Source organism: Lytechinus variegatus, chromosome 9 (assembly GCF_018143015.1).
Source record: "Lytechinus variegatus isolate NC3 chromosome 9, Lvar_3.0, whole genome shotgun sequence".
NCBI lineage: Eukaryota > Metazoa > Echinodermata > Echinoidea > Temnopleuroida > Toxopneustidae > Lytechinus > Lytechinus variegatus.
Genome location: NC_054748.1, coordinates 23,103,180 through 23,121,546, shown reverse-complemented (window position 1 = coordinate 23,121,546; position 18,367 = coordinate 23,103,180). Strand labels below are relative to the sequence as shown.

General features: G+C 38.6%; 2 protein-coding genes across 2 annotated transcripts; both read left to right on the top strand.

The window, feature by feature from the left end:
- Nucleotides 1-3,642: 3,642 nt before the first annotated feature.
- LOC121421442 (glycoprotein 3-alpha-L-fucosyltransferase A-like) lies at nt 3,643-6,796 on the top strand. The gene has a single exon (XM_041616133.1). The coding sequence runs from the start codon at nt 3,950-3,952 to the stop codon at nt 5,210-5,212; it is 1,263 nt and encodes a 420-aa protein (XP_041472067.1). The 5' UTR covers nt 3,643-3,949; the 3' UTR covers nt 5,213-6,796.
- Nucleotides 6,797-16,348: 9,552 nt separating this feature from the next.
- On the top strand, nt 16,349-18,037 carry LOC121421192 (alpha-(1,3)-fucosyltransferase 7-like). Its single transcript, XM_041615853.1, has one exon. The coding sequence runs from the start codon at nt 16,488-16,490 to the stop codon at nt 17,748-17,750; it is 1,263 nt and encodes a 420-aa protein (XP_041471787.1). The 5' UTR covers nt 16,349-16,487; the 3' UTR covers nt 17,751-18,037.
- The last annotated feature ends 330 nt before the right edge of the window (nt 18,038-18,367 follow it).

Here is an 18,367-nt window from a genome sequence, read left to right as displayed (position 1 = left end):
CATTATTTTTGTGTTTTTGACACCCTTATCACGTTACGTACGTAACGTGCCCTATCGTGAAAAAGACATCCTTTTTACGTGTTTTTTTGGTCGCGCATGGTATCCACTCGTCAATGTAAGTGGCCCCCCGGGGCTCCGCCGCCATCGAGACAAACTCCCGCCTTGCTTTCCATGAGTGGGTGAGTTCTTTTAACTCCTCGCCATCAACCCTCCCCCATTAAAGGGGAAGTTCACCCTGAAGAAGACTTTGTTGTAAAAATAGCAGAAAAAATAGTAAAAAATATTGGTGAAGGTTTGAGGAAAATCCGTTAAAGAGTAAGAAAGTTATTCGAGTTCAAAGTTTTGGATTTGTGACGTCATAAACGAGCAGCTGCCCCATGTGTTATGTAATATAAAACGCATGAATTTCAAATTTTATATGGTTCCTGATGACTTGATTTTGTTTTCTATTCATGATCGGGTGTGAAATGATTTGTCTATTGATATACAAAAGGTACAGTAAAAAACATTTTCAATTTTCTGAGAAAATGACATTTCATTGACTTTTTACCATTCGCTATGAAGGAATGCTGCTCGCATATGACGTCACAAATCAAATAATTGAAATTCTAATAACTTTTTAATTATTTGACGAATTTTTCTCAAACCTTCGGCAATATTTTTCATTATTTTTTCTGCTATTTTTACAATAAACTTTTTGTTAGGGTGAACTTCCCCTCTAAACAGAAGCCCTTGAAATGGCAGCCTAAACGCGGCCACCACGATCCCACTCCCAGTGGCGTCATGAGACAACATTTCCGACGAGGGTTAGACATGGCGCATAGTAAAAAGAATATGAAAAAGTTGCGAGTAGGCGAATCGAGCGAGCAAGTTTTCGATATGTGTATGACGAAAATGCAATTTTGTAAAAGGTTTTGAAAAAAATATTCAGGAAATTATATCACCTTTCACCCTTCTCCTTTTCCTTTTCTTTCATTTTGTTTCCCTTTTCTTTGTCATGTTGGTCGTGAAATATTGGGGTTGGGCAAGAGCCTTCCAACCCCAATGTCCCCCGTAATTATGTACCCCACTGCCCATGCGGCTGCTCATGGGTAAATTGCCAATTTGCCTACTGCCAACGTTGTCTACTCACCACATGGTCTACTTTCATTTATTCTAATGCCATTCCGTCCATCAACATTTCGTCTAACAACCATTTGGTCCAATAATCGCTTCGTATAATCATTTCGTTCATGGCCATTTCTTCTCATAACCAGTTGGTCCAATTATGCTTTCGTTTTCATTCATTTTGGGCAATTAACACTTGGTCCTATTAGACCAAGTGATATATGGAATAAATGGCTATTGGACTAACTGAATATACGACATGGTGAGTGGGCGAATTGGCAATTGGACGAACTGATGGCAGACCAAATGATAATAGACGAGTTGGCGATTGGACAAATAAGCCATGGAGCTAACACAGATTAATAGCTCCATGAATAAACACTGCCCATCCACCCTTTTCACAATAATCTGCAGGGCTGTGCATTATTATTAAAGGGGAATCCATCCTTGGCCATAAAATGGTGTGTTGGGAAGGAGAAAAATGAATTAAACAGTATGGTGAAAGTTTGAAAGAAATCGGACAAGCCATAAGAAAGTTATTGCTGTTTTAAAATTGAGATCACTAATACTATGTAGATTTCAAATTGGCAACTGGGTAAGTAAATTATGACATGGGGCAAGGACAACTATCCCATAGGCCATGTACTTTATTATCAGGGATTTGTGGCTTTCTCCTAAGTACCCATTCCCCTGGGGCAGTAATCTTAATATAACCCAGGTAGTATATTGTTTTATGTCCTCATGAAAGAAAAATATAATTTGAAATAAAACTTTTGGGAAAAATGACATTTTAGCCATAATATGTATTGGAGTACATGGAAGAGTAGTCCTTGCCTTACATCACTATGACATCCCATATGTGGCCAATTTGAAGTCTCCATGGGTATAGTGATTACCAATATTTACAACTTTTGAAAATTCTTAACTTTCTTGTTGTTTGTCCAATATTGTTCAAACTTTCAGCTATCAACTTGTCTGATTTTTCTTTTCCTTATAAAACAAGTTTTTATTTGGGTTGGATTCCCCTTTAAGGATTAGCATGTTATAAATCAGAACGGAAAGGGGCTTTTTATAGACCAGCTCGTAGTTGCATCATGGACAATTGTGGTAAAATGACCTTTCATTTCTTTCATTATGATAGGCAGATTTCAAAGAGAGATATTACGGAAGCTTGCCTTACACAACAGGATGAAGAAATTGAACAGACCAGGTGACTAGAATAGCACAACAATAAACACTTTATGAAGTTACTTGTTGCATTCCTACCTTAATGCATACCATAGCATACTGTACTATGTACTTGGCAAACTGTGAATAACCAGTCGCTCGTGGACGTATTGTTGTTTTTTGTGGATGTAAAGGAAAACCACAAATCAAAAGAATATATGAATAATCACGACATCAAAGTTGGGGCTTATCTCATTAGATTTTAAGGCGTGGTCACACCACCCGATCGTGCCGGTTGGAGCGGTCGTGGAGCGGAGAGAAAAAAAAATCATCAGCTACCGTTCACCATTTTCGATTTCGATTGTTTTTATTTTGTTTTCAATTTTTCCCCAATTTTGTGAGCGAATTTCGACCCTCTCTCTCTCCCTCCGCTCCACGACCGCTCCAACAACGCTCGGGCGGTGTGACCAGGCCACCATGTCACTTTTGTACAAATGGCCTAAGGCCTTCCTCTGATGACGCAGTAGTTCTAGGCCTGATGAAAAGCGAAACTGATGATGATAGTTATCATAGAAGTATTGAACGCTTCTCAAGGTGGTGCAAAAAACAACCACCTCTTCATAAACCCATCTAAGTGTAAAGAACTTATTTTTTATTTCAGAACTGCTCCGCCCCCACACCCAGATTCAATTGTATTAAACGGTGTTACTATTGAAGTACTAGTTAGTTTTAAGAGTATCTAGGGACAACTATTGACAATTTGATACCCCTAGCCAAGATCACACTTTCAAAAGCTCGAAGTAGAATGTTTTTCTTTCGAAAGCTTAGGACCGCGCATGTTCGAGAGAGGATATTTCAGGTATTTTATAAAGCAATGTTGGATACATGCAAGTAGGAAAGAGGACATACAGAAACTAGAAAGAGTTGAAAAGCAAGCCTCTGAAATAAGAAAAGAAAAGCCAAAGAGATCCTTACCAATGAGAAACATGCCCTTCATAAATATTATAATGTGATGAGGTCAGGCAAACGTCTGAGATCCCTTCCCGGTAGAACCTCACGCTTTGTAAATTCTTTCGTTCCAGCTTCAATCCGTGCATTTAATAGCCATACTTGAAATTATGTTACCCCTGCCTTTATCTTAATTTCTCTTTCCTTTGCTTGTTGATTTGTATAATGTTTGATATATGTATCGTGTAATCTTCTGCGTGTATTATGTAATATTCTAAATTATCTTGTGCGAACAAATTGAATTTCCTTTTGTAATCGATTACAATTAGACAATCAAAATATCTGAATCTGATCGTGCGTAGAATCTTTTGATCATGCGCAGATAGGAACTACGAACTGGCTTATTGAAAGGTGAAATCAGTTGGCGCCGTGATGCGTGACCGACTTAAGGTCTCCTATTATCTATTATCAGAGGCGTATTCCTACGATGTAGATAGCTTCCATTAAAAGATAGCGTTTCTTCAGTCTATTCCTTTTCAATATCGGATTAGGAGTTGGGTGTTTCCCTGGATAACACATATGGCTATACGGGCTTAATATTCTGCATGTTTATATACCAGGATGTGAAAGTCGATGACGTCGATATTGTTGTATGTAGTTGAACCACACTTTATCCTTATTTCAGTACATTTAATTTGCTCCGGCCTTCTTGGAATATCAAAGAACCATGCTGACGAAAAATGGTAAGCCGATGATATCACTTTGCTTGGCAATACTTTCTTGTTTTCTAATGACCGGAGTATTCAGATTGGATCTTGCTCGCTTCTCCTCGGCAACGGATAACTTTAGAGACCCTTTAATTCGTCATTACATGTCAGAAACAAACGCGGGAGAGGACGGAATCAATGAAAACTCACCAGAAGCTCATAGGGATAGGTCTCCCCTATTTCAAAATAGAACTGGACATTCGAAAGAAAGAGTACCTTGTTACCGTCAGATCCAGCTATGGAGGGGCAAAAGTAGCCCTTCAACTCCAGTAAAATCAGAATGCCCAGGTCTGAAGTGTGGGATAAGTTTTGTCGAGGACACAAGTTATGAGACTTTGGAGAAGAGTGATGCAGTAGTTTTATTTCATAGATCGAACTGGGATTGGACAGAGATGCAGAGAAGACGGCCACCAAATCAAGCTTGGGGTTTTTATTCTTTAGAGAGTCCACTGCACACGGGGGGAAACGCAATTCCACCCGTTGAACTTGATCGCATATACAAGTTTACGATGTCGTATAGGCCATCGTCAACGATTCATAGTCCGTATGGTCTTTATGATAAATCAATACCACAGATATCATCAGGAGAAAGTCGGAATTGGGCAAAGGAGAAAAGCTCTTTGGTAGCATGGGCTGCATCCAATTGCGGGGTAGCATCCTGGCGCCGTCATGATTTTGTAAAAACACTTGCAAATCACGTCAGAGTCGATATGTATGGTCCTTGTGGAACATTAGCTTGCGGCAGATATTCAGACGATTGCTGGAATAAAATCAAGGCTCACAAATTTTATCTAGCCGTGGAGAACAGCGAATGCAGGGACTACATCACTGAGAAATTCTGGTATAACGCGCTCATGCATGACATTGTACCCATCGTCTACGGTCCACCGAGGGAAGATTATGAGCGCGTAGCGCCACCAAATTCTTTTATACATTTACACGACTTCAGTAGCTTTCATGAACTGGCAGATTATATTAATCTTCTTGATTCCAATGATACCTTGTACAATTCCTATTTTGAATGGAAAAAACATGGTTCGGTTAGAAGAGTAGGGGAAGGGGTTGCTCTAAAACCACCATTTCTGTGTAAAGTGGTCTCGAAGGTATTGGATCATGAACAAAAACTACATGATGGTCTTCAGCAGGAAGAAGTGCACCCTTCAATGCACGATTATTGGTCAACTTCGTGCCACAAACCGACTGGATTTCCTCATGATTTCTAAAATCTGTAGAAAATTAATGATACTAACAATGGAAATTGTGTGTTCTATTTATGACAGCGGTGATAATAAACAACAATAGCGCGGTACAGATTCGAGTAACATTGGAACCGTTGAAAAAAATCAAAACTTCAACTTCTCCAGTTACTATTATGAGAGATGACCACATCAACCATTTTACTTTGGTGCTGACTTCATGGTGTTTATTTAAACATCTACTTGTGTTACTTTGGTGTTGAATTCTTGGTGCTAATTTAAACACCCACTTATGTACTTTGATGAAATAATCGATACTGCTTGGCGTTGTATTCAAAATACATGGAGTATCTTTTAAGTCTGAGGGTGCGGTGTGTTTACAGGCAAAGGTTTTGAAACAATTAGGAGCGAGGTTATTGGATATTTTGTAGACTCAAATAGACTTTGCAGTTTAGTTTTAACACTTTGTCATTGAATTGTGCTTGTGTCTTTTGGGGGTTAGATAATCTGCATCGAGGACCAACTTTGCATATCTGTTTTGCGTCCTCTGTAATTTCCGTGCTTTGCACTTTCCCCATTATTATGTGAACAAATAAGCTTGAAAATGATAGATGTTTAAGAAGGCGTTGCGTGGGTTTAATCATTCTCGGGGAGGGCACTTCCATTGACGAGTGGATACCATGCGTGACCAAAAACCACGTACAAAGGATCCTTCTTTCAAGAAAGGGCACGTATCGTAACAAGGGCTTCAAAGCACTTAAACAATAAAAGTGGATATATTTCGCTCGGAAAACTACGTGTTTACGGTCTAATGTGGGAGGGTATAAAAAAGACCAAAATAATTTATAAAGAATGTACTTTTTGCCGGGCCCCAACACTATGTGTTTAGGATCCTATTGGATTGAGGAGTGTGGGGTGGCACTAATTAAGCCCAGTGAAAATAAAGGAAAAGCAAATGTCCGTGATCACGTCCGTGACATAACAGGTGAAATCTCCTTGTACTTGTTTAGGGAGTCAATTCAGGGAATACACTCCAATACTTGTTAAGGGGTGCATTTTCAGAACATGGAAAATACTTGTTTAGGTTAGGGCGCTTTTCGAAACCCCGTGGTCGCGCATGGTATCCACTGGTCAATGGAAGTGCCCCCTCGTGTATAGCGTGTGATAGCGCAGTGTAGTATCGTTTTAGTTATATTCAAAATGTGCGGTTTTCAATTTATACTTTGGTCAAGGGTAATATCCGAACTGTACGTTGATTTCGATAACATTATCAAGTTATTCTCTCCTGAACATGCTGAATGAGATATATTTATGCTTTAGTTCTTCCATGGTACGTATTTTAAGCCATTTGTACAATAAATAATTTTTGAGGTATTTTTTTCTGAGTGATTTTGAATAATTATCTTTAAAATACAGAGACGTGTCATCAGTGTAAACGCAATATTGGTTTGGTTTCTAAATTTGTAGTTACATGATGTCATTAGAAGGGTCTACATATTTGTGCTGAAGCTTTGATTCAACTCTTTTCAACTCTTTGCATTGAATTGAATCTTTGATTGCTGGGAGAGTAATGTCGTTTTCGAACATTAAAGATAAAAATCACTGAATGAATTTGCAATTTCTTGCTTGTCAGATGTATGAATTCCAGTGTTGATATTCGAATTGAGATTAATCCCTTTTTTGGGGGCAATATATTTTCAATACTTCTAAGAATTTGGCATTTTGTTTTGACGTTTTTAAATTTTGTTGCGATAAAATTCCCTTTTCAATTTTTTGTTTGTTGTATATACTTAATTTCTATCTATATTCCCCCAAAGACCTTAGGGACCCATCATTAGACACCAAGGAGGGGGGGGGGGGCTGGAAGTTTGGGTTGATGCAATTTTTTTTTCTTTATTCTTTGAGCATTTTTTCCCTTAATCCATCGATAAAAGGTTTTTTGTTGCCCCCATCTGACGATTTGTCAGTGGACTAATTTATTATTTTATTTGTATATATTCATTTCTTTTTTATTTTATTTATTTATTTATTATTATTATCATTATTATTTATTTATTATTATTATTATTTCTTTTTTTGGGGGAGGACTTCTAGCTCCCCTGGATATATAATGGTGCGTCCCTAGGTATCTTTCCTTTCGGTCGTCTTGCCCCCTGGAGGTTGTGGTCAGAAATCATGACTTTTTACGATTGTCAGCGTTTGCTTGAAATTTATTTCTGCGTTCAACATGTTCAACATAATACAACATAATCAATTATTACATAGATTTTACATATATATATATATACATTTTAGACACACGTATCATTTACAATTTCTTTCTGAATATAAAAAAGCATATGAAAAATATTATTTAACTCAATTTCAGAACGCAGGAGACCGTCGTCATGAGCGACCTGCTTGATGTTGACGACGGCCTCAAATTCGCGGAGCAAGGATGGAGCCGGGTTGGCCGCACCCTTTAAAAAGAACAGGGGGAGCTTTTCTCGAAAGGGTGGGTTGAGGGAGGGGAATCAAATTATTAACGTACCTTTTTCGAGACAACCGGGGGAGCTGTATATTTGTGTGTCTTTAAGTTTGTGTGAGGGTATGGAGACCTATAGGTGAAGTTGGTGAAGTAGGGTGTGTGTGTTTTACTGAGTAAGGAAAGAATTAAAAAAATGTGCATTTTCATTTAGGTTTATTTTATATTTTCAATAGTCTCGGCGGTGCATATACGCTTCGACCGGATTTGCCGTACATGGAAACTATTATCTTACTAGGCCAAACTAGCAGCTTGCGATGGAAAGCCAGTTTCAAGGTAATTGCCTTCAAAGAGGGGAGGGGGGGGGAGCGACTTGGGGCACTTTCCCCTAAAAAATTACGACAAAGATAAATAAAAGAAAAGGGAAGAGAGACGGTTGAAATATATTTTTTTCCGAATATTATGTCATGATTTGATTTTTGAAAAAAAAATGTCTAAATTTTGCTCACAACTTTTCAATAAAGTTTGCCGTATACGCCATACCTGACCCCCTCCAAACCTTTGGCTCATTACGCCATCGATTTGTTTCACCGCACTTTACAAATGCAACTTTATTCGGAATAGAATATTTCTCCTAGTAATTCAATCGTTTTATATGGCTTTGTGGAATCGTTTGGGGTCTAATATTACTTCATTAATATTCAATTTCATTCAGAATCGCGAAAAACTGCAAACTCTCTTCTTTTCCCCCTAATAGTCAGTGGTCTAATGAGTCCCAAATTTTGAGGGGACCAGATATGTCATATCAGGCAAAATTCAATAAAAGTTGTAAGCGAGCAAGAAAAAGTTTCGACATTTCTCTTACTAAAGTTAAATTTCTTAACCAGAGTTTGACATAAAAAAATATCAAGAAAATGATATATTTCACCTCTCTCTCTTTTCTTTTTTTGGTCGTCATTTTTTGTACGACACTGCCAATATTATATTGATTACTGTATTGTTAGTATTTGATGAATAATTTTCATAGAAATGATTAATTGCTTCAGAAAACGACTAAACACAGCCTTTTGTGAAAAGCTCCCCCGGTCGTCCCGAAAGGATGAGGTGATTTGACTCCCCTCCCTCAACCACCTTTTCGACAGAAGCTCCCCCGGTTTTCTCGAAGTGGTGCGGCCATTCCCGCTCCGTGAGCACAGACGATCGTAACGGTAAATTGCCGATTCGTCTACTGCCATCCCGTCCACTCTCCACATGGTCTACATTCATTTCGTCTAATGCCATTTCGTCCATCAACATTTCGTCTACCACCCATTTCGTCCAATCACCATTTCGTCTTATAGCCATTTAGTCTAATAGCCAGTTAGTTTATATCTAATTCGTCTACAACCATTTCGTCTACCAACAATTTCGTCTAATGCCAAATCGTCCATGAACCAGTTCGTCCACCGTTCATTTGGTCCAATAGCCATGTCGGCTAATTTCAGTTGGTCCAATATCCACATCGTCTTTATCAACTCGTCCAATTGCCATTTCGTCTAATAGTCATTTCGTCCATCAACCATTAGGTCCAATAATCAGTTCGTCTACCAACCAAATCGTCTACTAACCATTTCGTCCAATTCCCAAATCGTCCAATAGCCATTTAGTCTAATAGCCATTCGGTCCAATAGCCATTTCGTCTAATACAAATAATTTGCGTTATCCGAGGAGGGGAGCGAAATGACTTTAATACCTTGAACTTATTGATGATATTAGTTTTAAAAAAACCCTAAAAACTATGATGATAACTACTATCGCAAGGGTCGATTCAGTGGGTACAGCAATTCAGGCACCCCACCCCCCTAAAACGCACACACACACGCGCACACACACAGACACACATATAAAAGGGGGAACTAAGATGGGGAAAATGGAAAAGGGTCCTTTTATTTTAATTTGTCGCTCAATTTTTATTTAAAAAAAAGAAAGGAGAATATTTTATTCCGATATCAAAATACGATAAACAGATGAAAGACACTAACCTTTTAAAGAAATATTATTGATCAATATAACCCCACCCCCCAAAAAAGAGCTCTTCCCGATCTGTCCTATCTTCTTTCCCTGTACTATCCTCTCCCTTTTTGTTCGTTTCCCGTCGCTAGAGGCCCGCCTGCGCCTAAAATAAATGTAGGCCTAGTAGTATTGACAATAACGATGAGTATAATGTTTGTGATATACTCATGCTGTAGCAATTATTGGATACAATAATAAGAATGATAATCATCATAATGATACTAAAATAATAATAATAAGAAAATTCAAAATAATACTACTACTAATAATAATTATGATGATCATATTACTAATATTAACAAAAATGATAATAATAAGGATAATCATAATAGAAATAATATACATAATTAAAATAATTACTTCTACGTAGGCGCGGATCCAGGAGTTTACAGTAAGGGGGGGGGGGGGTAGTGAAATCACTAGAGTAGATTTTTGGTCGCGAGTATATAGGCCTGCCGGGTATAATTATAACACATCCCTTTTGCGGATCTAGCTTTTGCTAATGGGGGCAGGGGGGGCTGTTGCTCGAAAAATGTTCATTCATTTATATATTCCCCTGTCTGCGGATCGAAGAGGGTTTTTTCTGTGGTTTTTTTTTGCTTGCGTGAGCTGATCTTTTTTTTTATGAACATTTTATTTCATGTAGGCCCACTATTATTTTACACATAAAATCGTAAGTCTTGGGTTACCAACGTGCCAGAGCACGTTGTCCGCTGTCGACATCGCCAGTATACCATTCCGTTTTTCCTCGCCCGTATCGTGTATGTATAACCTCGATAAGACACACATTGCTTCCCCTTTGGGTGGAAAACACTTCCATAATGCAAAGTAATCAATGACGAACAACACTAGTCAACAGTGATAAAATAAATGAAGAAGTTGAAGAGAATTGGTAATTAATTAGGCCCACAATCGCGAATAGAGTCGACTCGGGTCGTAGAGGGCGCTAGTGTAGCATAGTAGACCAGTATGCGTATTAGACGAAATGGTGATTAGCCAAAATGGCAATCGGACATATTGGTTATTAGACCAAATGGCAATTATACCAAATGATTGTTATCCGAAATGAGTTTAGACCAAGTGATAGTAGACCAAATGCAGTTAGACCAAATGGAACATGGACGAAATGAAAGTAGACCAAGTGGTTATTAGACCATTTGCCTTTAGACCATTTGGCTATTAGACCAAATGGGAATAGACGTAATGATATTGGACAAAGTGGCTATTGGACCAATTGGCAAAAAAATACTATTAGACCAAATGGCTATTAGACCAAATGATAATAGACGAAATGGCTATTAGACGAAATGGTGACTGGACGAAATGGTAATCGGACCATGTGGATAGTGGACCAACTGATGGTAGACGAAATGATATTAGACCATGTGGGGTAGTGGACAAAATGGCAGTGGACGAAATGGCAATAAACCATCGTAACAAGCCTAAATCACTTTTTTAATTACCGGTATTATTTTACAACTACTTCAACTGTCAAATTCCACTTTGCCGATTAAGGAGGCAGATATTAATGTGGGCCGAGATTTCCCCTTTCAGAGTATTATGCATCCCCCACTAAATAAAAAGATTCTATCAATTTTTTTTTACGAACATCGTCACAAGTCTTGTATTTCAATCCCAGGGGGGGGGGACTTACATTGACGAGTGGATACCATGCGCTACAAAAAAACACGTAAAAAGGATGTCTTTTTCAAGATAGGGCACGTAACGAACGTAACGGAATAAGGGTGTCAAAAACACTGAAATAATGAAAAAAGGGTATAGATTTCGCTAGGAAAGTTACGTGTTTAGGATCAAATTTGCGAGGTTATAAAAAAATCAAGACTAAAATGTTTTATAAAGGATGTACTTTTTGCCCCAGAAGTCAACACTACGTGTTTAGAGTATGATTTGCGCGAGGTGTGGAAGGCGGGGCTGTACTAAACCAAAATAATGGTGTCTAAAAGTAAAACCGACGACCGACGGACGCGTGACGTAACAATAAAATATATCTGTACTTGTTTAGGGGTTCATTTCAGGGAATACTTGCTAAGAGTATCGTTTTGTTTTCAATACTGGTTAAGGGGTGCATTTTTAGAATATTGAAAATACATGCATCACTGCACTTGTTTAGGGGCTCAGTTCTGGGAATACTTGCCAATAGTATTTCTTTCCAATACTTAAGGGTGGGGTTTGAGACGCCAATACTTGTTAAGGGGTGCATTTTCAGAATATGGAAAATATGTGTTTAGGGTACTTTTCAAGACCCCGTGGTCGCGCATGGTATCCACTCGTCAATGGAAGTGCCCCCCGGGATTTCAATCTTAGACTCATTGTTTATTGAATCCATATGAAATCATGATAACCTTGCAAAGTTGAAATTAGTGGATCGGTTTTGACCACCCCCCCCCCCCCCCCTCCTAAAAAAGAAGTGGAAGACGGACCTAGCAGCGGCGTAAAAGGGTCAGTGACCAGGGGGGAGAACCAAAGATTTTTCGGTCCTATCATGGTATGAACAGGCGTAATGGTGTAATGAGGCGACTTTTTTTTTAGAAGACCACGTATTGCGTATCGGGCAGAATTTATCTTAAAAAAAGGTGCGAGCGGTCGAAGCGAGCGAGCAAATTTTTTTACGTTTTTAATAGATAAATCCAATTTTGTGATAGATTTTGACATGGAATAATATATTTCACGCTTCTTTCTTTAGATTCCCTTTTTTTTTGGTGGTCTGTACGCAACTGTGGGCAGGATTCTTTGCGGCAGTAGCGTGAAGAGTAAAAAAAAGGAGGGGCGCAGCATAGCACATGTGCTAAAAGCTGCTTTATATAACTCCCGAGAGAGCGAAGCGAGTGAGAAAAAACACCTTTTCACGAGATCTAGCTTTAAGCTATTTTATGGCATATTCAGTAATTAAATCATATTCTACACTTTTCTTTTGCTTTTTCCAATTTTTTTTGTTCTAGTTTGTAGAACTTTTTGAGGCCATGGCCCACCCTTCCATACGCAGTGCTGTGCGGTTGGGGTCCGGGGCGGAGCCCCCAGATAATCATGATATCAAAGCCATTTAAACCTCGCAGGTTGCCGCTATTTTAATCAAATCGCGGGTATATACAGAATATAGTTTTTATACAACACATTTATTCAACCCACTTGCGTAATGAATCAAATATTTTGAGGGGGCAAAACATAGCAATGCGTGAAAAAGCCGCCAGCGTGCAAAGCGACTAAGCGAGCTGGGGAAAAAAAATTGCCTATTAAATGAAATTTTAATTATGTGATAGATATTTCCATTATATTCAGCAAAAAACACATTTCATTGTTTCCATTCATTATTTTCATCATACGTTGTCTCCTATAATTTCTTTTATTTCCTCTTGAATGTGGAAGCAAGACCCCCTCCTCCCCCATCCTCGCCTGTATGCCAGTGATTGAATGGGGGGGGGCGTTATAGATCCATTTGAAGGTTATAAAAGAAGAACACCTACTGCGTGGGGTCTGGGGCAAAGCCCCGGTAGCTTATTTGCATGAAATGTAGCATGCTTATAGCACAATGTATGCAGTCCATCTTTCTTCCCACTCTTTAATTTCAATCACCGGCAGCCCGGTCGTGTTATTATTTTTTTTCTTGTCCCTTTTCTTTGTTTTCCAACTAATAGCTTTTGATTAATTACATTTTACCTTCGTTTCCCGCTATTGTTTGCCATTTTGTCAATTTATTTCCCACCGTGCTTTTGCATTACATAGGCCTATGGTGGAATGATTTGTTCTTTCTCAAATGTTCTCCTTTCGTACAATTTCCCGCTTTCCTTCCTTTTCCATTAAAAAAATCTTCGTTTTCTTCACTTTTCTCTTTCCCTTTCCTTTTCCTCCTTTCCTTTTCCCCTTTCCTTCCCCTTTCTTTCTCCCTACTTTTTTAGTTTCCCCGTTTTCCTTGCATTTTCCCGGTGAAATCCGCCGAGGGGGGGGGGGGGGGGCTGTCAGCTTGCCCCCCGCCTGTTACCCCACTGGGACCCGATAACCTTTTTCCAATTCGTCGTTTCAATCCCGATTTGGGATTATTTATGAACTATTGTGTTCATGAGAAAAGCATCAATACGAATGAATCCTGAAGACGATAAAGCGCCCTCATGCGGTCGCACGCCGCTTATTATTCATGGGCAGTTTGTTGTTTCTCATTGAATGTGAGTTACAAATATTCTAATTTAGTTTTAGAATATTCATTTGAAATAACCATCCATGCTATGGAGCATGAATTAGCCCATAATTTTATTCTTACAATTAAAAGTAAAATGTGTTAAGAGGAAAAGTATTTGTGTTGCCACGTAGTAACCTTATTAGTGAGGTACGAATGTATCGAGTCGTGCGGTATCATTCAAATGGGCCTATAAATAAAAAAACCTGCACAGCTCATTATGTTGCATTATGCTGGCCAAAATAGTTGACGACTCGATGTGGCGCTATTAAGGCTGATTGTTCGTTTCCACTTTAAAATATTTGTCAAAACCATTAATAAATTACATACTGGATTCATGGAAAGAAAAAAAAAACCTTAAAACTCAGAGGTTAGAAAAGAAATGTGGACGAATGCGTTATTCTATAAAAGATGTTAAATCTTGGTGGAGTTATGTTATGATCTCTCATTGACAAAAGGAGTGTGTGAGAGAGAGAGCAAAAAACACCAACTAAAATAAAGGAAATTCAAATATGTGAACTGTTACCCGAAAAACCAAGGAAAGGGCAATGAAAATGAAGTTTTAGATTTTATTCATCTCTTATGTAACTTGTCAGAACAGACCATTGTTAAAACCCACATAAATACTTGATTGAATGCATAAGAAATTTAGAGAGAGCTGAAAGGACAAACCAATATTGATCACTTATAAGCATAAGATGTGACCACTGTGGAATCTCAATAAAACTTTCAAGTAGTCCGAAATGGTGATAAAATAAACAAATTGCAAATCCACTGTGAACACACTGTGAATACACTGTGAACACATTGCAAACACACTGTGAACGCACTGCGAAGACACTATTAACACAGTGTGAACACACTGCGAGCACACTGTGCATACACTGCGAAAACACTCTAAGCACACGGTGAACACACTGTGAAACCAGTGTGAAGACACTGTGAACTCACTGCAAACACACCCTGTGAACACATTGTGTGACACACTGTGAGCACACTGTGAAGATATTGTGTACACAGTGTGAATACACTGTCATCCATTGCGTACACACTGAACACAGTGTATACACACTGTGAATACACTGCAAGCACACTGTGCACACACTATGAACGCACTACGAAGACACTATTAACACAGTGTGAACACACTGTGCATACACTGCGAAAACACTCAGAGAAAAAAAAACGTTTAAGCACACTGTGAACACACTGTGAAAACACCATGTGAACACATTGTGTGACACACTGTGAACACACTGTGAAGATATTCCATACACACTGTGAACACACTGCAAACACACTATGAACACATTGCATACACACTGTGAAAACACTGTGAACACACTACGAACACACTGCAAACACGAAGACATTGTGTGAAACACTGTTCTTTTCAGCAGAGTTGACAGCATGATGAGAAGAAAAATTATTCTGTCCGATTTATTTTTTTAATATTTAAAGATAATTAGCTACGTCATTTATTTATTTTCTCTGGCGACATATGGTTGGTTGGGGGTAGCCGGTCACATATAAAATACTTATTATAAAGGACAGGAAGCCTCTATTTCTACTGTCATCCCATGCATTACCCCATTATGCCTTTTTATATTCTGTTTATGACAAGGAAATATATTAATTACTTGCTGCTTTGCGAGGCTTGATTTTTGTCATCCCGGCATGGGTATTCAAGGCTAGTATGATTTCATCTTATAATATCCTGCACTCAACCCAGGTGAGGTAAATGGGTACCTGGCAGGAATTATTTGAAAAGCTTCTGCGCTGTAAAGCCGCCGGGATTATAATATCGAATTCCTTTTGGAATCGCATATGGACACACCATTTTGCTTATTCAATCCAAAATGGTTTATTCAAGTAAAAACTTTTGATCGAGGCATGTAACCGATTAAAATACAAGTTTTGACAATAAAATACATTTAAACCATTTTAATCAAATAAAAAGTTTCATTACAACTGTAAGATAAGTGAACTTCTAGAAGCCAACAAACCAAACATGGAATGGAAAAGGGATACATGCTCAAAATTGAAGAAACTTAAAAAGAAAGTGAGAAGAAAACAAATATTCCTGATGATTTAAAAATGACACCATATTGCGGGTGACTAAGGCATTCCTGCCTCTTTTCCTATCTTCTACTGCTGTCAATAATAACTGTACCACATTAAATCAACTCCGGCCACTGTATTTGACCTGACTAGTCACTATAAGCAATTCATTCAGAAAAAACAGACCGCCATTCGATTTCCTGTGATATCAAGAAACGTTTTCCTTCGATAAACATGTAGTAGCGATAGATATAGATATCGATGTATAGCGATATAGATCGATCATTCTCTACCTACTCAGTCGGTGGTGGATCTAGGTAGATACTACCACGTTGTGTATGAATAGACTGGCTTCGAACTTTGCATGGACAACACCAATATCATGAATATGGCTATTAAGGCTTAATATACCGTATGTTTGTATACCAGGATGTGAAATTCGATGACGTCGATATTTTTGTATGAAGTTGAACCACACTTTATCCTTATTTCAGTACATTTAACTTGCTCCGGCCTTCTTGGAATATCAAAGAACCATGTTGACGAAAAATGGTAAGCCGATGATATCACTTTGCTTGGCAATACTTTCTAGTTTTCTAATCGCCGGTTTATTCAGATTCGATCTTGCTCGCTTCTCCTCGGCAGCGAATAACTTAAGATTCCCCCTAATTGCTCATTATATGTCAGAACCAAACGCGGAGGAAGATGGAATAAATGAAAACCCACTAAAAGTTCATAGGGAAAGGTCTCCCCCATTTCAAAATAAAACCTGGCATTCAAAAGAAAAATTACCTTGTTACCGTCAGATCCAGCTATGGAGGGGCAAAAGTCGCCCTTCAACGCCAGTAAAATCAGAATGCCCAGGTCTGAAGTGTGGGATAAGTTTTGTCGAGGACACAAGCTATGAGACTTTGGAGAAGAGTGATGCAGTAGTTTTCTTTCATAGATCGAACTGGGATTGGACAAAGATGCAGAGAAGACGGCCACCAAATCAAGCTTGGGTTTTTTATTCTTTAGAGAGTCCTCGGCACACGGGGGGAAACGCAATTCCACCCGTTGAACTTGATCGCATATACAACTTTACGATGTCGTATAGGCCATCGTCAACGATTCATAGTCCGTACGGTCTTTATGATAAATCAATACCACAAATATCATCAGGAGAAAGTCGGAATTGGGCAAAGGAGAAAAGCTCTTTGGTAGCATGGGCTGCATCCAATTGCGGGGTAGCATCCTGGCGCCGTCATGATTTTGTAAAAACACTTGCAAATCACGTCAGAGTCGATATGTATGGTCCTTGTGGAACATTAGCTTGCGACAGATATTCAGACGATTGCTGGAATAAAATCAAGGCTCACAAATTTTATTTATCAGTGGAGAACAGCGAATGCAGGGACTACATCACTGAGAAATTCTGGTATAACGCGCTCATGCATGACATTGTACCCATCGTCTACGGTCCACCGAGGGAAGATTATGAGCGCGTAGCGCCACCAAATTCTTTTATACATTTACACGACTTCAGTAGCTTTCATGAACTGGCAGATTATATTAATCTTCTAGATTCCAATGATACCTTGTACAATTCCTATTTTGAATGGAAAAAACATGGTTCGGTAAGAAGAGTAGGGGAAGGGGTTGCTCTAAATCCACCATTTCTGTGTAAAGTGGTCTCGAAGGTATTGGATCATGAACAAAAACTACATGATGCTCTTCAGCAGGAAGAAGTGCACCCTTCAATCCAGGATTATTGGTCAACTTCGTGCCACAAACCGACAGGATTTCCTCATGATTTCTAAAGTCTGTAGAACATGATACCACTAATGGCAATGTCGATTTTGATGGCGATTCGTGCTTATGGCAACACTGACGACAGTGATGATGAAGCAATAAATTGTCGATCACTCTTTTTTTTTGCAAAGGGTGGTAACCAAACGTATGAATAGAAAGTTTCTGCACTGGGAAACAGAACTCATTCCAGAACATAAAATTGTATAGAAAATTCTCGCGAAATGACAATGAACAGCTGGGAGGTCATTGTCCAAAATTTGGCTAACCGGAGCAGCAGATCGTCCTAAGCTTCAAAGCCGACGACAAATTGCAAATATTTCGTTTGTCCAGACTCCACCACGAAACCAATTTAATCGATTTTGAGCGATTTCTAGTAAAAAAATAATAGCTTGAAATAGTAATATGGGCATAGAACAACCAGAAATAGTTTACGACATTTGGACCAGTACCAATTTTAAAATGTTTAAAAATCTTCAGGATATTACAAATGTATAATTTTACAGGATCTTTTCTAAGTGTAAACTTCCTTTTTGATACGCACTGTATATTGAATTGTTATAGGGGATAAGGTGAATTTAATTTTACATGAATATTGTAAGATGTGAAAAGTATATGTTCTCCTGTT

What these genes read in the sequence shown, in the direction of transcription:
- LOC121421192 (XM_041615853.1), top strand. Translation starts at nt 16,488, where the DNA reads ATGTTGACGAAAAATGGTAAGCCGATGATATCACTTTGCTTGGCAATA.
- LOC121421442 (XM_041616133.1), top strand. Translation starts at nt 3,950, where the DNA reads ATGCTGACGAAAAATGGTAAGCCGATGATATCACTTTGCTTGGCAATA.